The sequence below is a fragment of the Pristis pectinata genome, chromosome 1, assembly GCF_009764475.1.
Source record: "Pristis pectinata isolate sPriPec2 chromosome 1, sPriPec2.1.pri, whole genome shotgun sequence".
NCBI lineage: Eukaryota > Metazoa > Chordata > Chondrichthyes > Rhinopristiformes > Pristidae > Pristis > Pristis pectinata.
Window position 1 is genome coordinate 41,926,573 of NC_067405.1, and position 25,767 is coordinate 41,952,339.

The 25,767-nt window shown below is 40.6% G+C and overlaps 1 protein-coding gene across 9 annotated transcripts in view; it reads right to left on the minus strand.

Annotated features, from left to right (window-relative positions):
• The window catches only part of LOC127572447 (myosin light chain kinase, smooth muscle-like), a 238,168-nt gene that overhangs the window by 24,871 nt on the left and 187,530 nt on the right, over positions 1 to 25,767 (minus strand). For all 9 annotated transcript variants that reach the window (XM_052019751.1, XM_052019732.1, XM_052019762.1 and 6 more), the window contains 6 exons: positions 23,422 to 23,575; positions 4,941 to 5,240; positions 4,425 to 4,457; positions 4,249 to 4,342; positions 3,927 to 4,130; positions 616 to 833 (listed from right to left, as the gene is read on the minus strand). In XM_052019751.1, the coding sequence (XP_051875711.1) occupies positions 616 to 833; positions 3,927 to 4,130; positions 4,249 to 4,342; positions 4,425 to 4,457; positions 4,941 to 5,240; positions 23,422 to 23,575 (1,003 nt within the window). The remainder of the gene's footprint in view (positions 1 to 615; positions 834 to 3,926; positions 4,131 to 4,248; positions 4,343 to 4,424; positions 4,458 to 4,940; positions 5,241 to 23,421; positions 23,576 to 25,767) is intronic.

A 25,767-nucleotide genomic window follows, 5' to 3' on the forward strand; every position in this document is an offset into this window, starting at 1 on the left:
ACTGCCCAAAGCTTTCCTGACACTCTTTGACAGGACAAAAGCACGACACCCCTGCTTTCTGTGGTAATCCCATACCAAGCCAAAACTTGTGCCAACAGCCATCACACAAACTCCAGCCTCAGCTTTGAGCATTATCAAGACTTGTGACCTTTTATCCACCTGGGTCAAACACCTATGGTGAGTAGATGCATCATTTGTAAACTGTTGAGGTCTATTTAAAAGGTAGAGCAGACATTAATTGTTGTGGATGACATGTGATCTTTATACCTATATTATTCTAATTATTCTATTTTCTCCAGGTCACAGAGCAATAGAAAAAAGTACCAAGACTCTGAAATCATGTACTGTCTAGGTTTTCGACACCAAACCATGTCCTTTGCAGCTGACCGAATTCCAAATTTTTACAGTGACATCATTACTGCATTAAAAGAGTCATCATCAATAATACAGTTCAGGTAAGGGCTCATACCTTTCCACCATGAATCTAAGATAACAGAGAGGTTCTTTCTGAGATCTGCAAATATTCAGCAGGATCACTCAAGCATAGATTCACAACAAACAGCAATAAAGAATCTGACAAAATTATTAATGCTAGCATTTGAGTGGTACCATTACCTAATCTTCGAGCAAGTCCAAAATCAATGAGCTTAATCCTTGCTCCTGTTTTGTTGACGCACATGATGTTTTCTGGCTTTAAATCCAGATGCACAATTTCCTGCTTGTGGATATACTGCACCCCTTCGTTAATTTGTAGCATGTATTTGATGCATTCCCTCTCAGTCAGCTCGAAATCCTCATCGATTATTCTTTCAAAAAGCTCCCCTCCTGAAACTCTGTGGGACAAGAAATTTGTGAATGATTGAAAATGCAGCAGGGAGAAGCAAGGTGTTTAGTACATTAAGTGTCTGTCGTTTGACAGATTATATTGACAGGCATTCCTACATATTTCTGTGGAGAGTTCGTTCCATTGACTTCAATGGATCATACAGTCAAATGGCGTGTAGGTGCTTGATTTGAACCTGCCTTAGTTCCTATCAGAAAGCTTGATGCAGACAAACAAAAGAGAGAATGGGTGTAATTGGGTGGCTGGGGCTCATTGGGCCAGAAGCGCCTGTTATCTTGCTGTATAAATAATTAAGTTAATTAATTGGCAGAAAGTGGCAAAAGACCAGCGAGATAGTGGCAAAATGTCATAGGTTCCAACAAATCACAGAACACAGAGGAGGGGGAGATTTGGGAGACAGATAGATGGTGTGCTTATGGCTGGAAGCTGACCAATAAGATAACATGTAACATGAAGGATGGAGGCACTGTGACAGGGGTAGTGGTGTAGCTGGAGCTGCAGCCTCTCATTATGTGGATGACAGGACACTTCCACTGTCTTTTTGATGAAGTGCATTCCAATTAGTCACTTTCTCACATGGATCCCATTGGTGACCCACGTTTCTTCTCTGCTGGAGGATAATATTGGTGTCCATTCTGCTCCACAGCCTTCCTTTATGCCAACCTGGGCTTTTGCTTCTCCTCCTCCAAGATGATTCATGGCAACACAAAGGCAATCCCATTGGGAATGCTTACGTATTCATAAGAAGCCTTTAATGTGGGTGTAGGAGGGAGTGAAAATCTCCCTCAGGCCTTTCACTGTTAGAAGTAAATGTGCAGGCCAAGCTTTTTTTAAACATAGAGAGTGCAGGGTGTCTGAAATGGGCTGCCAGAGGTAGTAGTGGAGGCAAATACATTAGAAGTGTTTAAGAGGCTTTTAGACAGGCACATGAATGTGCAGAGAATGGAGGGATGTGGATATTGTGTAGGCAGAAAGGATTAGTTTGGTTGGATGTTTAAGTACTAGTTTAATTAGTGCGGTACAACATTGTGGGCCAAAGGGCCCACTCCTGTGCTGTACTGTTCTATGTTCTAAAGTTTTGGGTGTGCAAACTGGGAAAATACATGGATTCTCAGTTGCAGAAATTGCAACAGTAACTTCTTAAGCTTGCAAGCATCTTACCACCACCAACCTCAGATGATCTCCCTCCTACCAATTCTCATCTAATTTATCTTGACTGCACTGCATAAATGCAAGGAACTCGGAGGTGTAGAGCAAAAACCTCTCATTATATACAATGAAGAACAAATATTGGGGGAATAGATTTTGGACCGAAAGTTGGAGCAACCACAGAACCGTACGTCTCAAATTATACACTGAAGTTATTATTGGAATGGATTAATTTAAAAAATAGTCCTGGAGAAATTAATGGGAATGAAAGCTGATATATCCCCAAGACTGATGACATGTTTCCTAGGGTTTTGAAAGGTGCCTTTGGAAATAGTGGAGGTTCTGGTTGTCATCTTCCAAAATCCCATAGATTTGCAGGGAACTTGGGGTGGGGGGGGGGGGGGGGGTGGGGAAGACACGCAAACCACAGTGTTGAATTAAACCCTTATGCCGATGATTACAGATTCATTGCTGATCGCAAAGCAAGCAATGGCTACTTGCTTTATTGCCATACTGGAGATGTTAGATATGCTCAAAAATATACAGAGTCATAAAGAGAATAGATATAGTATTCTTAAAAAGAAAATGTACTAAAATGTACAAAACATAACAGTAACAATAACAACACTACAAAGGCCTAGGTTAGATTATTTGTCAATTGAGTGAAAGTTACTGTATATTCTAAAGAAGGTGTTTTACTTACCTCATTCAAAAGAAAAGTAATTTAATTTCAAATAAACTTTTACATTTTCGATGTTTCTATGTGTAGTGAATTGTGTAGATGATAGATACTAGCAGTGGGTAATGGAGTAATTTTAATGTACTTGCAACTAGTGCTACATAAAGCATTCCAACGATAGATATGGCACAGCTTAGATACAATGCAGAGCTAACTTTCAACTATCCCTGGCACAACACTTAAATGCCAGAATCATTTCATTATAGAACTGTGACTTCACAACCACAGAAAATGGCAGCCAAATTACTGCCAAAGTTGAGATGACTTGTTATAATAGATTTATTTCATTCCTCACCAGTCTACGCTAGCCAAACAAACTCTACTCCTGAAACTAAACACTGCCAAAAACTTTGATCTTCTTAATTTTAACTACCAATGATTAAAACTACTACTTATTCACTCCTGAAAATCTCATTTAAATACAAGATGTTTTGAAATCTTCACCCTCTCAAACTTTCTATTTTTAGTGGCTTGCTCTGAATTCACTATTGATAGAACATTTTCCCACCTCACCCATCCTGTGTATCAGTTCTGACACAGTATAATGGGTTACAGAGTATTGTTCTCTATAATTATGAATCCAAAGCCAGGATTTTAAACTGATCTGCATAGGGGCAGTGGAGGTGTTGGCGATGCCGGATCATTAAAATAGTGCTGCAGCTTTCAATGCACAAGTGCAGATAGCCTCTCACTCGTGATGCTGAGAAGCAGCCAAAGGAGGTGAAGGCAAGTAATTTTTTTTAAAAAACACTTTATGTGAGGATTTCTTCTTTTACTTTATGCGAGGAGAGAGACAAGTGCTCCTCTGGATGAACAAAAATTCTCCAAACACTGGCACTGTGCACCCATTAATGTTAGCATCCTCCATGTGGGATACAGTTCAGCACTCCTTAGCTGAGGCTGAGTGTTAAAATCTCCCACATACACTGGAGACTGGGTAGATTCTGCCCACAATGACAAGTCTTGCCCAAGTTTAAATCGCAGCCTCAACAGTCTGCATAACCTCCAAACAGCCTTATTAATCTCATTCCAGACATGAAATTTGTAAACGTCCATTGCAAAGGCAAAATTATCTTTGCTGGAAGACTTCACATTGTCATATTGCACCATATGAATCATCTGATTTGCACACTTTTCCTGACGATTTTTACACTCAGAATTATCAATCAAGTAAAGGAAATAGTCATTACTTACAGTTCCAGAACCATAACGATGTCCGACCTCGATTCAAAAGCATCAACACATTGAACAAGCTTTGGATGGTGTAGGCAATTCATAATACTGATCTCCTGTCTCACGTTTTCTTTATCCTTCGCAGAAAAAGCTTTGAAAAACTTCCCTGCCCAAACTTTTTTAGTTTTCTTTTCAACAAGTTTGAAAACTTGTCCAAATTTTCCCCTGTAAACAAGACCAAAATACTTCTTACACATTTGTCTTGTATGTTGAAATGGATCACAAATAAAGGTGATGTGAAATCAGAAATGGAGCCCATTGTAATATTAACAGTGGCACTCACGTTCCTATTTTTTCCAGTATGTCATAATATTCTGCAACCTTCTCATTTGTCTTGATTGTTACATCCCGATAATCCGGTTCACCTTCTTTCTCATCTAAAAAGTAATTTTTTTTTGTAAAATGTAGTACAAGTTTCACTCATGTTTCACAATTGAGTAGAAATAAAAATATGCTTACCATCATCTGAAAGATCAACTTCATCTTTGTGTTCTTAAAATTAAATAAGACAAAGTTAGATCACTTTGCAATTGAATGATGTCTAAAATATGTCAAAACATTAAAAAATATAAACAGGTTGCAACTCATAAATCCAAAAATTATTAAGCATTTAATAAGCTTTTCTTAAAAAAACAGGAGTGGCATTAAATCTGGATGAACTCCCTTAGTTTCAGCTCACAGTTTTTGGTGGTCAAATTTAATATTATGGCACAATCAGGAGAAACGATACATAGAAGAGAGATGAGGAACAGGACTTGTTTTCATGCAGAAAACCTCCCAGAATTTGGTTCTGGCAATCTTTCTCAGCACAGCAGAGTGGTAAACAACATTATGAAAAAAGAAATACAGATAAAAGCAACACCACCTCACAAGAGTGCAGAAAGGTTGATAGCAAAATATCCCTATAATATTTACGCACGTCACATGTAAGTAAAGATTGTGCACTTCTTTTTGTACCCTTAAGGTAGAGCTAACCTTCTGTTACTCCCACTTTGACCAAATCGGATTCCTGACTTGGCTCACTAGTGCCGTAAACGTTAACAGCTCGGACTCGGAATTTGTACTCTTTATCAGGACTTAGATCACGCACACTGCAGGATGTGCTGCGACAGGTGGTCAGATGTGTCCATTGCTTCTCTTCTGAATTCCAAGTTTCCACATCATAGGACTGAACGATACTGCCACCATCATACGTGGGGCCATACCATGACAGTGTCAGAGTAGAGCTGCGGATATCGGAAGAGCATGGTTTTCCAGCAGGTGGTTCTGGTCTATCTATGGGCAGAAAAAGGAAATGTCAACAGCAACACTTCAGTTAAATTTACAAAATTTAAATGGAAGAAAATTCTAACTTCAATCCATATTCCTGCCAGTTATTCACTATTTATAGTTTTCCTCAACTTTCTGGTCTCAGCAGAACAACAGTTTCTTTATTCTATCCCTTCCACTCCTTTATTTTAGAAAGTCTTTTTTGCATCCTCCAGAAGGCCATCACATTCTACTGAAGTGCAATGATCAGTATGGGGCACAGTACTTTAGTTGCAGTTCAACCTGTGTTTTATAAAACTTCAACATAATTTTTTGGCTTTTGTATTTGCCTTTATAAAATTCACAAACCCACAGACTGTTTAAAATGCTTTTTCAACCTGTCCTGCCACATTCAGGATTCTGCTACCATAGAACCATAGAACGATACAGGCCCTTTGGCCCACCACGTTGTGCCGCCCTTCAAACCACACATAAGACTATCTAACCCCTTCCTCCCACATACCCCATCTATCTTAAATTCCTCTGTATGCTTATCTAACAATCTCTTGAACTTGACCAATGTATCAGCCTCCACCACCACCGCAGGCAGCGCATTCCATGCACCAACCACTCTCTGGGTGAAAAACCTCCCTCTGACATCTCCCTCAAACTTCCCACCCATTACCTTGTCATGTCCTCTTGTTTTGAGCATTGGCGCCCTGGAAAAGAGGCGCTGGCTGTCCACTCTATATATTCCTCTTAACATCTTGTATACCTCTATCATGTCTCCTCTCATCCTCCTTCTCTCCAATGAGTAAAGCCCTACCTCCTTTAGTCTCTCCTCATAATCCATACTCTCTAATCCAGGCAGCATCCTGGTAAATCTCCTCTGCACCCTCTCCAACACCTCCACGTCCTTCCTATAATGAGGCAACCAGAACTGGACACAGTACTCTCAGTGTGGTCTAACCAGTTTTGTAAAGCTGCATCAATACTTCGCGGCTCTTAAACTTGATCCCACGACTTATAAAAGCTAACATCCCATAAGCTTTCTTAACTACTATATCTACCTGTGAGGCGACTTTCAGTGATCTGTGGATATGAACTCCCGGATCCCTCTGCTCCTCTACGCTGCCCAGAATCGTGCCATTTACCTTGTACTCTGCCTTGGAGCTAGTCCTTCCAAAGTGTACAACCTCACACTTCTCCGGATTGAACTCCATCTGCCACTTGTCAGCTCAGCTTTGCATCCTATCAATATCCCTCCGTAAGCTTCAACAGCCCTCCACACTATCCACAACACCACCGATCTTTGTGTCATCTGCAAACTTGCTAACCCACCCTTCCACCCCCTCATCTAAGTCATTAATAAATATCACAAAAAGTAGAGGTCCCAGAACCGATCCCTGTGGGACACCACTAGTCACAGCCCTCCAATCTGAATGCACTCCCTCCACCACAACCCTCTGCTTTCTACGGGCAAGCCAATTCTGAATCCACACTGCCAAGCCTCCCTGGATCCCTTGGCCTCTGACCTTCTGAAGAAGCCTACCATGCGGAACCTTATCAAACGCCTTACTAAAATCCATATAGACCACATCCACTGCACTACCCTCATCAATCTTCCTGGTCACCTCCTCAAAGAACCCTATCAGGCTTGTGAGGCAAGATCTTCCCTTCACAAAGCCATGCTGGCTGTCCCTAATCAGTCCATGATTCTCTAAATGCTCATAGATCCTATCTCTTAGAATCATTTCTAACAGCTTACCCACCACAGACGTAAGGCTCACTGGTCTGTAATTCCCTGGACTATCCCTACTACCTTTTTTGAATAAGGGGACAACATTTTCCACCCTCCAATCCTCCGGTACCATCCCCGTGGACAACGAGGACTCAAAGATCATAACCAACGGTTCAGCAATCTCCTCCCTCACCTCACAAAGCAGCCTGGGGGATATTCCGCCAGGCCCCCGGGACTTATCTGTCCTAATATTTTCTAACAACTCCAACACATCCTCTCTCTTGATATCTACATACTCTAGAACATTACCCTTACCAACACTGTCCTCAGCATCATCAAGACCCCTGTCCTTGGTGAATACTGAAGAGAAGTATTCATTGAGCACCTCACTCACTTCCACAGCTTCCAAGCACATCCTCCCACCTTTGTCTTTAATTGAACCTACCTTTATTCTAGCCATCCTTCTGCTCTTCACGTACTGTGCTCTATAGCACAGCCTGTTGTACAATGGCCCTCCTGCCCACCAAGAGCAGCGTCTAAGGATTGTGGGCTTTGATAAATAAAGGGGTGATTTCATTTTCAATATCTACTTGTTAAATTTTATTTTACTGTTTGATTGTTATAACTTTATAGTTTTCATTTGCACTGGCTGTGGTTAACTGGGTTGGCAGGTTACCCGTATAGACCATAAGACAAAGGAGCAGAAGTCAGCCATTTGGCCCATCGAGTCTGCTCCGTCATTCTATCATGAGCTGATCCATTCTCCCATTTAGCCCCACTCCCCCGCTTTCTCACCATAACCTTTGATGCCCTGGCTACTCAGATACGGTTATTAGGTAACCGGCTCAAACTGGTTAGCTGGAGTTATAGTCAACTGACTCAGAACTTCTGGTATCTGGGAAGCAAAAGAACAGTGTGGTTTATCATGGTCTGTAGTGCCCATGAGTGCCAAGTCTATGGGGTTTGGAGTTCAGTGAATAAGGAACTACTGTGAGGTAAGAGTGAAGATGTAGGTTTCTCTTAAAAAAAACGTAGGATTAAAATTAACTTATTTTCTTTTGATTCAGGAAGTTAACCTGACACTGAGTCTGAGACAATCTGGCTGGTGAAATTGTAGTTTTCAGTTCTCCATCTTAAAGGGGTTTGCCTTAAATTATGATCCACCATATAAATTTATTCAAAATTTAATTTGGAAGCTGGTTTCAAAACTAGATAACACTATAATTAACAAGTATTAATGGACAGTTGTTAACTTAATTACTAAATAAATGATTAAAGTAAGGCAGGCAGTGTAGGATAGGTGATGTGTGGTGTCAGAGGTCCGTGCCAATTGATGGAAACCATTAAGAGCTACGGTAACCACATCGGCACTAAATAAACAAACTCAAAGTTCATGAGTTAGCGTCAGAGGTTCCATCATTTATCCATCAGGAAGTTGGAAGCATTGGAGAGAGTGCGGAGGATTTTGAGGAGATTTGGTATGTCAAAGACTCTTGCAAATTTCTACAGATGTATGGTGGAGAGCATTCTGACTGGTTGCATCACTGCCTGGTATGGAGGCTCCAATGTGCAGGATCAGAAGAGGCTGCAGAGGGTTGTAGACTCAGCCAGCTCCATCATGGGCACAACCCTCCCCGCCATCGAGGACATCTTCAAGAGGTGGTGCCTCAAGAAGGCAGCATCCATCATTAAGGACCCTCACTACCCAGGACATGCCCTCTTCTCATTACAACCATCAGGGAGGAGATACAGGAGCCTGAAGACCCACACTCAATGATTTAGGAACAGTTTCTTCCCCTCCGCCGTCAGATTTCTGAATGGTCCATGAACCCATGAACACTACCTCATTATTTCTCTTTTGCACTATTTATTTATTTTTGTAACTTAAAGTAATTTTTTTTAATGTCTTTCTGTCTTTGCTGTACTGCTGCCACAAAACAATAAATTTCACAAGATATGATTCTGATTCTGAGGAGATTCACCAGGATGCTCCCTGGATTATAAGACTTTAATTATGGAGGGAGATTGGACAGGCCGGGCTTGTTCTTCCTGGAGTGAAGGAGTTTTAAAGAGGATCTGAGGGGAAAGATTTTTTTTTACACGGAGTGGTTGATATCTGAAGCACATTGTCATAGAAGGTGGTGGAATCAGATTCAATTACTTGTTTCAGACATTCTGACAGGCACTTATATAGGCAAGGCATAGAAGGATAAGGACCTAATGGAGGCAAAGGGGATTAGTGTACATGAGCAAAAAGGTCACTATGGACGTGGTGGTCCGAAGGACACACTTCTGTGCTGCACAACTCTAACTTTATTACTCTTTGTTCAAGAGGAAACCACACCACTAAATTAAATGTGGCAGGACTAGTCATCACTTGCACTGGAAGGGTGACTATGAGTGAGTTGTGTATGGGGATCCAGAAGGAAGCCTCTGCCCTCAGACTGGTCCAATAGGAAAAAAATTCTGGCAGCCTGTGTGAACAAAAGCAGAGACTGCAGGAAGAAAGAGCAAATGGTGCACAGAGCAGTGGTACAAGAGGCATTCAAGTTGGAGGAATTAAAAGGAGCGTTGTGGTACAGGGGACATTATGGTTACTTGGGTCAATACTAAACTGGTTTAAGGACATTTCCCGGGTCTAGAGAGGGAATGGGAAGGGAAAGATCCAGTTGTCTGAAGCAGGTGGGAACCACCTACATAGATAGGACTAGGAGGAGGCTCTGCTCTAAGTATGGGCTGTTAGGGTACAAATTAAAAGCAGAATTACAATGTATTGTAATCGATGGATTACATTCTCCCTGTGACTGCGTGGGTTTCCTCCGGGTGCTCCGGCTTCCTCCCACATTCCAAAGACGTACGGGTTAGGAAGTTGTGGGCATGCTATGTTGGCGCCGGAAGCGTGGCACCACTTGTGGGCTGCCCCCAGAACATTCTACACAAAGATGCATTTCACTGTGTGTTTCGCTGTACATGTGATTAATAAAGAAATCTTATACAACATGAGCCACGTGCAAATTGACACAGATTCAATCAGATTAAACAATTGAATGCACGGCTTATAGATTGGTATGGGAGAAAAGGGTTTCAATTAACGGGGCTTGAGGAAGAAGGAGCTGTCCAATGGATCAGGCCTCACTTGAATGGACATGGGAACAGGGTCCCAGTGATTGAATATCTAGGGCTGTAGATAAAGGTTTAACCGAAATAAGCAGAGTGGGAGTGAGGGGTGGGGAGGGTGTGAAGGTGCAGGGGAGTTCAGGCAAGGAGAAATTTAGAACGTTACAGAGGAAGGACAAGTTGGTAATGCGGGGAAGTGAGATGGGTAATGGGAATGTGTGTGTTTGGAAGGGGGAGACTGTATAAATGCAAGAGTCAATTAGAGTCATTAGAGTTTACAACAAAAATATATCAATTTAAGGGGGAAAAAAAACAACAGGAAACTGACTGTACTATGACTAACAAAATGCACTAACTATAGCATCAGATCAAAGCAAAATGTTGCTAAAAGGAGCAATAGCCTGAGGATTGGGAAAATTTCAGATTTCAGCAGAGGAACATGGCGTTCATAGCACAGGGAAGGTAGAATACAAAACTAGTCCATTGAGAAACATTAAAAAAAAACAGACAGTAAAAGCCTTCATAAATATGTAAAAAGGAAAAGATTTGAAAAAGTTAATGAGGTTTCTCTTACAGGCTGAACCAGGAGAGATTACATGAGGAAATAAGGAAATGGCAGGAAAATTAAACAAATATTTTGTGTCTGTCTTTGCAGAAGAAAACACAATTCACCTCATGAAACTTCCAAGAAAAAGTGGAGAACAGGCCTGGAGAAAATTAGCAGCTGGGAAAAAAAAATCAGCATTTATAAAAAATAATATTGGAGGAATTAATGGAATTGCAAGCTGATAAAACCCCAGGGCCTGATGACGTGCATCCGCAGGACATACTGGATGCACTTGTTGTCATCTTCCTAAACTTCTTTTAACCTTTATCGAGTACAGTCTGGAAAGTACAAGGGATCAAGTATTTTCAACATTGTTTTTCAAACCCAGCGCCTGAACCACATTTCAGTTGCAAGTGATGGCACTGTACACTCTAAAAAGAATCATCAATTATGAAACAAAGGTTTGAACAGTATTATTTAGAAGCAGCCTAACTTGCCATTCACCATAAGGTAGTTGACACTTCAATCCTGCTTCAATGTTGTATTGAAAAAATGACTGCACTGTGCTATTGATTTAATAAAACAAATGGTCTGTTATATAAACATAAGGGAGTCATAAAGAGGTAATTATTTCCAACTTGGTCTCTAATATAGAACAGTCAGACAATTTATTTCATGCCATTCGTACATATGTCAATAGATAGCATAGTTCTTTTCCCGATAAGTGCAAATATTCTAGTTATTTGACGAACACCATGAATTTGTTGGTTTGGATTCTACAGATCCCTCAAGTGCAATTTTTGATTTAGTACATCAAAGTTATTTGCTGGGCTACTGTATTCTATAGCTCAAAGCCAGTTAAGAGTTCTGGACTACAAAATGATATTGCTGAAAGTTCACTACAGTCAAAGAATAAGGCACAGGGAACATGCGATCAAAGGATAACGTGGCAAAAGGACTGAACTTTTCTTCCCTGACTTTGACAAGCATTGCTGACCAACCCACTTCATAAACAAGAAAGCAACAAAGACATTTAGTCGATACTCTTTTTCTGTTAAAATACTGAAACAATTTTAAGATTTTGGCAAATTGTCTGAAGTGGTTGTTTGAAATCTTCACAAGAAGGGTTTTTCAGCTACAATGTCCAGATACAATCAGAATCACATCTTCTCTTCTCTCCCTCCTTTCTGTTTTCCACAGGGACCACTGTCTTCATGCCTCCCTTTTCCACTCATTCCTTTTCACCCAACCTTCCCTGTCACCCTGGAACTTTCCCCTGCAACTGGAGGAGGTGTAACATCTGTCCTATCTCCTTTTCCCTCACCACTATCCAGGGAAATAAACAGCCCTTCCAAGTGAGGCAGAGATTCACCTGCACCTCTTTCAACCTGGTCTCACAATGTGTCCTCTATATTTAAGAAACCAAGTGTAGACCAGCTGATCGTTTTGCAAAGCACCTGCGCTCTGTCCACAAAAGCCGTCTCAGACTTCCAGCGGCATGTCCATTTAACTCTCCTTCCCAGTCCCTCACCGACCTGTCTGTCCTTGGCTTTCCCCATTGCTATGGTGACAGCAAATGCAAACTGGAAGAACAACATCTTATATTCCACTTGGCTATCTTGCAACCCAATGGTATGAGCTATGAATTTTCCAGTTCCAGGTAACCCACACACCTGGTTTTCTCCTCCCACGCACACACTCACCTGTCCACTTAGGTTTCTTCTCCCTTTGTTCATCTTTTCTCATCCCTCCCCCCCCCCCCCCCACTTGGTTTTATCATTTGGTTTCACCTATCACCTTCCAGCGTCTGTCCCACCCCTCCCTCATACTGCTGTATACTGCCAATCTTTTCTCGACCCTCTTGGTCTTGATGCAGGATCTCAACCCGAAATCAACATACACCTTCTGCCTCCACAGATGCTGCTTCCGTTTCTCATTGCAATCAAAATATTGTTATTTTAAGTAATCTAATGAGAAGGCCTAAAGGGAAAGGAAGAATCTTCAGGGTTTTTGTGGAGCTTGCCAAGGCTTTTGATTCCATTGGTCACAAATTAATAAGTAAAGATTTGAGATGTCTGGAGGTTGACATATCATTGACCAAATCAGAGATTTGTATTTGAACTTGACAACTGTGATTGAGGATGAATCTATGAACATGGAACCCATTCCACTTGGAAGGGGAGTTTAACAGAGTGATCCTTTATCTCCCCTTTTGTTTATTATTTCTATGTACTTTAGAAAACAAGGAAGAAGGGGAAATGGCATTACTGATCCTGCCTGCGTGAATCAGGTCATTTTCAAACCCCATGAAAAATTAAGCTGCCAGCTCATGGATGGTTAGTGCATTGCCCAAAGTGAGGCATATCTTCACTTACTGCAACAGAGTGAAATGGCTTGAGAGGTTAATCAGGCTGCCAACTCACGATCGCCCATTTATACCTTTTCACAAAGTCTAGATAACTCTGTTATTTGCAGCTTTCCAACTGGTCATATATGTTGCTCTTTTCCGTGTCTTTCTCTTGTATTAGGCTTTTTCTATCAATCTTTTTTCTTGCCTATTGTTTTCCTTCTCTGTCTGTCCCCTGCTGTTTTACAGGCTGACAGCTCAGTGGCAGGTAACAGTGTCCCAAAATTTTTTCCGGTCGTTGCTGCAGGAAAATATGACCTGCAGCATTCCGCAGCTCCCTTCCCACACCCTTCATCATCACTGACAGTTTGTGCAGTATGCTTCCTCAGAAGTCTACATTACGTTCCCTATCCTTTCACTGTCTCACAGTCCTTCACTTGCTCACTATCCACTCCCCTTCCTATCACCTTCTTGGCTCTCATTATTGCGTTAACCTTCCCTCCTGAACCACCTACTCAAACCCTGTAGCCTCTCCTGCCTGTTATCCCTCTCTTAATCATCCCTTTCTATTGCTTCACTCAGTGGTTAGTGACAAAGGAACCTCTCATCCCAGACTGCCCTCCCCTTTCTTTCCTTCATAAAGCAATATGAGATGCACGAAGACCCATGCTTTCTACTGGGCTTTTGCTTGTACAGAAAAACATAATTAGAATGTGAAAGACAGTCTGACTACCCCTCTCTAAGTTGTGTATGTCTCAACTGTAACAATATTGATCGTTTATATATTATAACAGTCTACAAAATATTTAGAATAATAGTTCTTTGCCTCAAAATTATAACAAAACTGTGATGAAAGTCAAACACTTATTCCACGTTCTCGAGATCTTGAAATTCATAGAATACTACACAAAGGCTACAACAGTGGGTTAAATCTGTGGTGTTATTTTTCACTTCCCCCACCCTCCAATTGCAAGCACATCTCATCTGTTTCTTTAAGAGCAGTTCAGCATAAATTTTAGCTGAGCAAAGTTTTGGAATATTTTGTTGAAGCCAATCGTTCAGTAACTACTTGAAACTGATGAAAAAAAAAATCAGCATTCTGTAGGGATCGCTCCCTTTGCGACTCCGTTGTCCGCTCCCTGTTGTATGGCATTTTCCCATGCAACTAGAGGAGGTAAAACACCTGTCATTTCACCCCTTCCCTTCCCACCCACCAGGAATCTGAACATTCTTTCCAGGCAGTGATTCACTTGCACATTTTCTACTTTAGTGTACCGCTTTCAATGTTCACAGCACGGTCTCCATTACTTTGGAGAAAGCGAATGCAGATTAGGTGATTGCTTTGTGGAGCGGCTACATTCAGTCTGCTGTGTGACCCTGAGCTTCCAGTTGCCTGCCACTTTAATTCACTATTGCACTCAACTCTGATCTCTCTGTCTGCGGCCTCCTGCACTGTCACTGCGAGACCCAACGCAAGTTCGAAGAACAACACATTCCATCTGAGCTCGTTGCAACTTTCTAGGCTTAATATTGAATTCTTTAACATTTGATAACATGCTATTTCTTCCTGTCTGTGGAAGAACCACATCCACCTGCCATCCTTTTCTCTTTTCCTCTGTGTACAGTCTGGCCTCTGGACGTGTCCCTGTGGCAGAACCACATCAGCCACAAATTACACAAGAAGAATGTCCCAACACATGTACCACCATTTTGTGTAACTCATTATACTGCTCACTATGGAAGGGAGCCAAGGAATAGAGTGTGGGCAAGATCTTGTCTCTGTCCATGTGTGCAAGTGGTTAGAGTGTGTACATGTGCATGTTGATTCTGTACAACAGAGCCTCCTCTCCGATTGTCTTCTACCTTTTTGCTGATAGACCAAGACCTCACTTGGTCAAAACTGTATAGTGGCTGGGGTATAATGTGCATCCCACATTAAAAGAATTCATGTACAGGCATCTTCTACTCCTGGAGTGAAAGCAAGTCACTCATAAGGGACTACCTGAAAAGGTGGTGGGAGGAGACAAATGATAGAGGCCTTCAGTGTCGAGAGGCTTAATGGTTAAAAGAAACCTAATCTGTTGGTCTATTAGAAATGGAATGGCTGTATTATCCATGTCTGGCCAGACTGTATATTTAACATGATATATTCTACATATATTCCGTGAAGTATTAGAGAATATATCTTTATGCTATTGATTTCTCTGTGCAGGAGACAGTCATCCGAAGATAAAGGAAGGAGGATGCCTTGTGATGCTGGTGTATTTGAAGTACAACTCAGAATAGTGGGTTGTTTGATTGTTCTCATTCCTGGCTCATTTATGGAGCTTGTAAAGCAAATTTGAACTTGGAATCTAAAAGAAATTGAAATCTTACTACTCATAATCTTTAGTGTGAAGGCAAATATCAGATTGTCTTGTTCTCCAATTATTCAACCACACTTCCATCTGGTATAATAGTGATAAACTGCCAGAGTTTTCAGATAATTTATTAAATGTAATAATGTATACATCTAACTTGTTACTTGCCTTGGGAATTAGCAATGTGTTCTATTCTATCACTTGGGATTTGAACTTGCTTTTCTTTTTTTTAAAATCATTCAATAGGTTTGCAGTTGTAGGAATCTTAATTCTTCCAAAAATCACTTGCTGAAACCTTAAAACTGGAAAAGAACAGGGAATGGAAATCATCTATTGTATATGCTAAATGTGCAAGGTGGTAATGTATGCACTTTGAACTCTGCTTCTGAAATTTGGTGAGAGGAGAGGAATGAATGGATTTCCATCAGGTATATCATTATATCTTCCTTGTTGCTGTATTTCGTTGAGATACTCATCTAATTCTAATTTTAAGTGATCAAAGGCACAATGTCCTACTGCTTTCTCTGGCAGATATCTGATAGCACAAAGTAGGTAAGGGCAGAAAGTTATTGGATTTGTGTCGGCTCCCTTGATAATTTTTCTAGAGTGAGGTCAATGACTTTGGCTGGAACATAGGGATAGCAAATGGGCAGCATGGTGGTGCAGCAGACAGTGCTGCTGCCTCACAGCTCCAGAGACCTGGATTTGATCCTGATCTAGGTTGCTGTCCATGTGAAGCTTGCACATTTCTGTGTAGCCACATGGGTTTGCACCAGATGCTCTGATTTCCTCCCACATTCCAAAGGTTTTCTGGTAGATTAACTGGTTACTGTGCTGATGGACATATGAAAAAGATTAGGTTATAGTTCTACAGGGAAGTAGGAGAGAGAGTGTGAAGGAATGGAATTGATTGGATTGATCTGCTGGGAGCTGGCATGGACCCAAAGGGGCGAATAGTCTCCTGTTTCATTATAAATAAGTAAATGAATCTGGCTTGCATATCTATTATATTATTCTTGGTTTAAATGGATGGTCAGACTTGAATGGCCATTTGCAATCAGGTCACAGAAAGGATAAACCGAAGTATCTCCTTAGAATTTCTATTCCCTATCAGGCAGAACAATTTGATGCATCTCAGCATGGTGCTACTAATATAATGTCTGCTTATATTCGAAACCTACTAAAAACTTTAATAAAATTAATAAAATTCACACTCATCTTCTTGCCCTTTGACAAATGTTGAGACCGCAGTAAAAGAATGCTATTCTCTTACTTAATCTGTAAATTGATGATGGTTGTTTATTTCTCCATAGGGAGTAACAACTATTCTAGGATTTTCCCCACAATTCATGAGAGACTAATGAATCTATGGTCTAGGTTTCCCAGACAGTGTTGAGCCGACAACATATGTCAGCCCATAGGAAGATTTTGACTACATCTCCTTTCACCTCATTATTTTGTATGACTGTAAAGTGACATCAGGAGGAGTGGTCAAGACTAGATTGGCCACAATATCAGAACCAAACTGACACATCCCCAAACTTAGTGTGAATGGCCAAGAGCAGTAAGCACTGCTCAAATGACCTCAGAGACTTCTAAAGGCTTAAACAGTTTTTAAAACCTTTGTGAGCCTTTTAAAAATTCTAAAGACTTTTTAGAAACTTTTAAGAAAATGTTTTCAATTTCCCAAGCCATATAAAAAATCTGGGAAAGACTTTCGAAAGATGTTTTAAATTAAGTTAGATCTATTTCATTAAGAAAGCAATTGGAAAATAGCTTTTTAAATTAATATATTTGTTTCCCCCCTCTCTCACAAATATTCTTCTTGGTGATCTTCTTTCATTGTGGAAAAACAATTCCTGCACCTCCTCAAATCTGGCACAAAACCTTTGAGCAAGTTTGTTCCCTAGGTTTTGGGTAACTTTGCCCATGATCATGCTACCTCATTAATCTCCATATTAGTCTCAACATTGGAGATGCCACCAGCACAACCTGCAGAAATCCCCTATTGCCGCTGATTCCGTGGAGTATTGACGGCTAACACCGAGAGTGTTAGCAATGTTACTACGTTCAGACTTAAATGTATCTCCGTCAGCTTTGAATCACATTCTGCCATGTTTTCTTTGTGCAACCTTTTCTAGTAGTTCTGGAGGACTTAAGGCCTATTGCATTATATCATTAACATTTACAGCGCAGAAAGAGGCCCTTCAGACCTTTGAGACTGTGTCATTTCTTACAGAGTAACAAAGACAGAGAGAGCACAGAGACAGGCCCTTTTGCCCACTGAGTCTGTACACATCATCAATCACTCATTCTTACACTAATCCTAACTTAACCCATTTTATTCTCCCTGCATTCCCATCAACTCCCACCATATTCTACACACCTGGAGCAGTTTAGAGTGGCCAATTAACCTACCAACCCACACGATTAAAGAGAGAATGTGTAAATTCCACACAAAAAGTGCTGGAGGTCAGGACTGAACCCGGGTCACTGGAGCTGTGAGGCAGCAGCTCAACCAACAGCGCCACTCTGCCGCCTTCTTCTGAAGAACAATCCAGTGAACTTCAATTGCCTACTTTTTCCATCTCCCTACAAATGTTCCTCCTTCAAAGTTTACTCAACATCCTTTTGAAGGATGCTACTGAATCTGTTTCCATCATCCTAGCAGGCAATGAATTCCAAATGTTAATCATTTGATGCAGAAAAAAAGATTTTTCTAACGTCTGCCAGTTTATGGAAACCTGTATCCTTTGGTTACTGACCCTTTGATCCACCGGAAATGGTGGCCCAGAAATTGCCTACCTCTGTAGCATTCACTGCTCAACTCACACTCACAGACAGCTATCGCACGATGGCAGTCATGTCTCCGGTCATCTCATGGGCTCCACTTGCCTCAATACTTCCATGCAGTGATCACAGCTCAGAGCAAGCACTGCCATGCATGCAATCAAGCAGGCACATGTCTGTTTCAAGGCTTCATATGTGAGCTGCAATTCTGAGTGTCGGGGATGGACCTGGCAAACTGAATGAGGTCATGGAATTATTTCCTGTGACTCACCGGTGCTGGGCACTCACCTCTGCATTTATTTCCACTGCCAATTCCTTTTTGTAACTGATCTAACTCTTTACCTCCTTTATAAAGATTTGATGGTTTGTGTCTGTAAAGAGGTAGGGGTCCAGGGGTGTGGAGGGGGTGATGGAATGAGCACATTCACTTTTCACCATGAAACAGAACTAACACTTCCACAGTGCTGTGTCTTGGTGAACTCGTGCATTTTAAGGGCTAGAGCCATGTCATCAATTGGCACATGAATTGTTTGGCTGCTGTGTGTTCTTGAACTAATAATCATCCTGAGCCATGCATCAGTCATATTATGGGCCAAACGTATTTTTAACTTGGATCACAATTGAATATGGTGAGCAAGCTTCACCAGATCAGGTTAACCATGTAACACTGATCTAGTGATCTTATTTAGGAGCTGGGTGGGCACCTTGGTGTGTGTAGGCAGTGCTAGCTCACAGTAAGGCTTTGCATGTTAAGGGAACTGTAACCACTTTGATCACAGACCCAGCTTCAACTAACATTAACATCTGTCTTTTCAAATATCAAGAAATTGTGGGATTTGCGCTGTGAAATGTATCAAACTCTTTGCAGAAAGTCAAGGCTGCTATTTTATGGTGGCCTGAAATGCCACTCAACCTTGGAGGCCCAGTAAGGGAACATCTGAATCCATGTATTCTCAGGCATGCAGCCAGAAAAGGGTCCCAGACATTTCTTTCTAACTTATATGTTTTACTTCCTTCTCTTACTGTCTGTTTTTATCCTCTTTTAGACAGCTCTTTCTACCTCATATCCCTTTCAGTATCTAACTTGTTTCTCATTCATCTATTTCCTTCTCCTGCATTCCTCTGTTCCTTTATTTTTCTATTTCACTAGTGAAGGAGAAGTAGCTGTTAGTCCCAAGATTCACCAATATCCCTGGACTTTGCCACACTCTTATCAAATCACACTTGCAGCAGTTTATAATGAAGAATAACTTGAGCTAAATGTTTGGAAAGAGAATCCAGCTCATGGAACTCACCACAAGACACCCTGCTCCAACAAATTCTCAGACAATAATTAAGCCTGGTGTAAACTCATGCCACAAAACTAACAAATCATTTATTTTGATGGCAGATAACAAAACAGGATTTGATAAATTATTATATTTTGTTAAGTGTCCAGCTTTCTGCATTTTCACAATTGTATGTTTATTTAAATGTTTGAATGACAGATGAAGAGCAGACACATACTAACCAATATAATTCCCCTCCCTGGGCTATGTAGCCATCAAGGCACTTAGTAGACAACAAGACAACTTGGACAAAATCCATGCTGAGACTATTGGCAGCACCATTCTTTTTAAATAAATCATTTGAAGAAACCGAAACCATAAAAGGCCAGAATTGAAGTCTCCCTCCAACAGGAACAGCCCACAGCTACTGACAATTATTACTGCTTACTGTGAGATTGTTCTAAGCAGTTTTCTTTTTATAGGACACTCTCTTGGTGGAAAAATCTCTGTTATTTTAACAACATGCTCTTAAGAAATATCTTTTTATCATAAAATAACACACAATTGAATGCACTTAAATGTAGTTGTACAACCTAATTAGTCAGGAATCACCTCATCTGTACCACCTCAGACTGGTTGAATATGTTATTAGCAAATAGAAACAACTGATGTTAACACAACATGAAAGTAGAGAAAGTGAGTTAAAATTCCTGAAATTATCTTTTAATAAAAACAAACACCATCCAGGGACAAGATCAAGCCTTTCATAGTCAGCTTACAGGTTATTGTGACAGCGAAAGCAGCTGTCACTGCTCATAATATGCTTCTGAACCTCTCAGACATGAATACGTCACCTCTGGACACATTCCTGGATTTCATTCTTACCCTGAGTTTCACGCTTACCTCAGAAATGCTGCTGGCATTGATGTAGACAGATTTTCAATTGCATCTCACTACTGTTACCAAAAATTCTAGGCCATCAAGTGTTACTTACTTATTATACATAGAAGGAGGCCTTTTGGTCCACTGAATCTATGCTGTCTCCCAAAGGAGCAATCCCATCAATTCCATTTCCCCACTCTTTATTTTCCCTGTAACTCTGCAACCTATTCTCTCTCACATGTCTATCAACTCCCCTTTGTTTTTTTTTCGCCACCTACCAACAGTAAGGGGTAATTCACGGTAGACAATTAACACACCAAAACATCATGGGATGCAGGAGGAAACTGAAGCACACCAAGGAAACCACACAGTCATAGGGAGAACATGCAAACTCCACACAGGCAGAACCGGAGGTAAAGATCAAACCCAGGAGCTGTGAGGGAGCAGTGCTAACTGCTGCACCATCCCTGCAAACCCTTAATATGCACTCCTAGTCATGATGTCCTAGTTATAGAAGGTGACCTTCAGCTCCAGCTCCAGTCAGTGGCCCACCACTCAGACATGGGCAAACCAGCCTTTGTCTTTCTTTCCCTTTAGATACATCTCACATATTGTGCAAGGATGGGATGCCTGATTTCCCCTGCCAAACTGACTACCCAGTCTCTCAGGAGTACAAAATGGAAATGCTTATTTTGCTGGGCTTAGTAACTGGAAACATTCCCATATCAGTAGAGATGAATACTCAGTGGAATGTTTGAACCAACTACACTGGTTAAACTCTGAATCCTAATCTATAATTCCCAGCTCTTCTGTTGAGCAGGTTCAAAGCCTGCATTTAATAGTAACATTTGTAATAAAAGATATTCCTAAGATTAGCCTCAAGAAGCAAGGAAGGGACCCTAAAAAATAACGGAAACCAGCAACGTCCATTGATACAGGTAGGTAAAGCAACACTGTGTCAATGGAGACATCAGGAAATTGTGTGAACAATGCATCGATACTATTTTTAGATGCATTCGCCAGCAATGAATGGTGCTTTCTTCGTGCGCTCGGTCACAAGATTTGACACAGAACGGAGCGAACAGAGATCTGATAAGAGGAATCTCTTGTTCCTTCTGTTTGGCAATGAATATTTTGAGTTTCACAGTCTAGTGTGGCTAATTCCAGTCCCAACTTGATTTGAGATTCACCTTATGCATGAGCAATTTCAAGTTGGGAAGACTTGAAATGTCTCAAATTTCAGATAAGAAATGTGCTGTAAATTAGATATCTTAATCCTTATAGGCTAATTAAGTACTTTTATAATAAGCAATTGATTCAACAGTGACAATTTTTTAACTTGTGAGTACATAGAATAGAATGGACTGATCTTGTAAGTTCTTATAATAAATATTGTGTGGTAGAAATTCAAGGTGATGTCTAACATTAAAAAAAATTAAAGGTGGGGCCATTCTTGCATGGTTCTGAACATGGGATGGAGGTCAGGGGAAGGTCTTTGATTCTGAGACAGTGTAAAATTGGTATCATTTTACCTGTAATTACCCTATGGAAGTTAATATATTTATAGTTCTGAAATGTTTTTTTAATTATTCTCACAGTCTAGTGACAGCACCTTGTAAACCAGTGGATAATAGGAGATGCTATGACAAAAACATGATTCTTATTTTCAAAAGAAACCACTTAAATTAGAAAACGATATTATATTTTGCAACCTCCCTGTTGCAACAAGAGAATAATCCCAAAGCATAACCATCACAAACTGCAAACATCGTGCTCTCTGAAAACAATAAAAGGACATAACTGAACGTTATGTATCAACTTTGTATGAACCAGTGAAGTCATAAGTTAATGGGCCACTATGCATCACCAATCAACAAACACATAGAGCAGTGGGAACCAGCAGGTATATGTAAAGCCATGTACCAATGAATGAATTAATGTAGCAGACTGAATGAAAAGGTTCACTTTGATGAAAGACAAGGAGCTGTGGAGACCTTTATTTCAAGGAGATTGGCATTCTGAAGTGAGGAATTCATAATTTAGTTGTCCTGAGCCTTTGATCAGATTTCATGCAAAGAATTGCTTTCACTTTGGGCACTGAAGCTCAAGAAAGATTGACTAGCCTTTTAAGTAGCGTTCTGCACATGCACCAAAGTGACTTCGCGGTTTTAAGGATTAAATACTGAGAACAAATTGCATACACTTTGTTTGTATTCCTTTGACGTTGAGCAGTGATCCTACTGAGTTATTTGAAACAATTAAGAGATTTCATTACAATACCATTTCCTCTTGACTAAAGCACAGAAAATTAAAACTAAAATTAAAAAAATGCTTAAAATACCTTTGGCCATTCAACTGAAAAAATAACTCTATTCTTCTCTCCATAAATGCTGCCTGACCTGCTGAGTACTTCGAGCACTCTTTGCTTCATTTCAGATTTCCAGTATTTGCAGTATTTTGCTTATAAATTGAGCTGAGCCATCTAGGAACACATTTTTCACTGAAAAGGGTGGTGGAAATTTGGAACTCCTTGTTCAAAACATGCCTATTGAGTCTATTGAAATGTTAAAGCTTGATATCAATATAGCTTTGTTAGGGAGGTTACATTGATCAAAGGAAGATAAATAGAATTAAAATACAGATCAGCCACAATTTTACTGATGGCAGAACAGGCTTGTGGGAGTGAATAGCCTCTTATAGCTCTGAAGTTATTAATTGATATCAATTAATGTTAAGAGCTATTAATTAGTTACAGTTGCTGTTGTTGAGAAGGAGATAGAAGATAACAGTGGACCAGCCTCTGTGATGAGGCCCCATAACTATGCTCGGGATAACCTCAGTGATGTGACCAGTCCCTCACCCATTCTCCTTAATATCGACCTAGTCTAGTTGGCTCCAGCCTTGGGAAACAGATTTGCCCTGAATGGTCTCCAGCATCAATTTGGCGACTGGTGGAGCATACACTTAAATTCTGCAGGACATTCAGGAAATCCATTGTTCCATTTTTCCTAACCTCACAAAAGCCCAGCACAGACCTTATCTCCAGACTAAAATCCAGCCTAATGAATTTATAAAAATCTTAACAGTTAGTGAACATATATGGCCATTAAACCTGCTGCTTTGAAGAGGCTGTCAGGGGTGACTTAATTCACTTACCTACAATTGTGAGGTTAACTTGAACTTGTTTGCTTCCTATCTTATTTTCTGCCAGTAAATTGTAACAGCCACAGTCATCATGCTTGGTTGAAGAGATGATTAGTTTACTGCTACTGTCGGTATTTTCTATTTTTACGTGATCACTTTCTTTAATCTGAAGTGGAAACAAAGTAAAGGATGAATATAGAAGACTTTTCTTTTTGCACATTTTTAGCAAAGTGAACTGAATTCACTTCAGACAAAACCACAGGTAACTCCACAATGTTTCATGCTCATATAGTATGGCAGCAGGCCCCTCGGTCCACAGCAATCAACAAGAATCCATTGACACTATTTCTACACAGTTGGCGTTTTATTCTCCCCACATTCCCATCAACCACCCCCCCCCAACCCAAAATTCTACCATTTACCTATACTGCAGGGGCGATATACAGTAGCCAACTAACCCACAAACCTGCACAACTTTGGGATGTGGGAGGGAAACAAAACATGCAGAGGAAACCTGTATCATCATGAGCAACACATAAATACTCCATATGGAGACTACTGGAGGTCAGGATTGAACCCAGGTCCTTGGGGTTATGAGGCAGCAGCTCTATTCACTATGGATATGGTGAAGAGGTGTTTCATTTGCCACCAATCCATGTCATGCAAGACAAGGATGGTTTATTTGAGAAGAATTAATGAATACAAGTAAAACTAAAAATTATGAAACATAAAAAAACTAAAATTAGAGTAATTTTGATGCAATGTTAAACAGTGTCTTTTTACTTCTGCTTAAACTATTGGTACAAAATGTCCTCTCTGCTGTCCATAGTAGATCTGCATGAAATGAGCTTCTCCAGTCAGAGCCTGAGTAAATATTTCATCAAGTGACATGAAAACTCTCAATTTTATGGATCAACTTTATAAACAAAGACAATTTAGTAGCTGCACAGATTGATCAGTTGGTAAAGAAGGCATTACCTTAACGGTATGCTTGCCTTTATTAGTCGAGGCATTGATTCAAGAGTCAGGAAGTTATTTTGCAGCTTTATAAAACCCTTGCTAGGCCATATTGAGTATTGTATTCAATTCTGGTTGCCCCATTATAGGAAGGTTGTGGAGGCTTTGGAGAGGATGCAGAAGAGGTTTCCCAGGATGCTGCCTGGATTAGAGGGCATGTGCTATGGGAAGAGGTTGGACAGGCTTAGGTTGTTTTCTCTGGAGCAGTGGAAGCTGAGCGGAGACCTGATAAAAGTTTGTAAGATTATGAGAGGAATAGATAGAGTAGACAGCCAATATCTTTTTCCCAGGGTTGAAGTATCTAATACCGGAGAGCACGCATTTAAGGTGAGCGGGGTAAGTTCAAAGGAGATGTGCAGGGCAAGTTTTTTTTCCCCCCCACACAGAGAGTGGTGGGTGCCTGGAATGCGCTGCCAGGGGTGGTCGTGGAGGCAAATACAATAGAGGTTCAAGAGACTCTTGGATAGGCACATGACTGTGCAGAGAATGCAGGGATATGGACATTGTGTAGGCAGAATGGATTAGTTTAGTTTGGTGTTTAATGACTAGTTTAATTAGTTCAGCACAACATCATTGGCCAAAGGGCCTGTCCCTGTGCTGTTCTATGTTCTATATTACAAAACAAAATTTCAACAGAATTTTGCTTTAAGTTGCAACATAAACTTTAATCCTACTTTCACAAAGTTATTGCAGGAGCTTACATTATGAAAGCTTACAGTTTTACAGCTCATGCAATAGTTTCTGGATTCAGCAACAAATGCTTTATCCAGTACATAATTCAGAGCTCCGGAGGATACAGACAATCTCAATGCTTAACAGAGATTACTTATCTTGTATTCCTGGTCCCTCCACCCAAACCTCAACCATATGAGAAAGATTTGGGATGATCTGATCAAGATATACAAAGTTATGAGGGGCATAGATAGGGTAGATAGAGAGAAACCTCCCCTTAAAAGAGGCGTCTACAGCCATAGGGCAGAGGGTTGTAATAAAACACACATAAAAAGTGCTGGAGGAACTCAGAAGGCAGCATCTATGGAGAGAAATAAACAGTCGACGTTTCAGGTTGAGACCCTTCATCAGAACTGACCCACTTTTTGTGTATGTTGCTCCAGATTCCAGCATCTGCAGAATTTCTTGTGTCTTGGGTTGAGGTAATGGGTAGAAGGTTTGGAGGGGATTTGAGGAAGAATTTCTTTTCACCCTGAGGGTGGTTGGAATTTGGATCATACTGCATGAGGGGGTAGTGGAGGCAGGTATTCTCACAACATTTAATGATTATTTAACTGAGCACTTGGAATGCCACGGCATAGAAGGCTGTGGGCCAAGTGCTGGAAAATG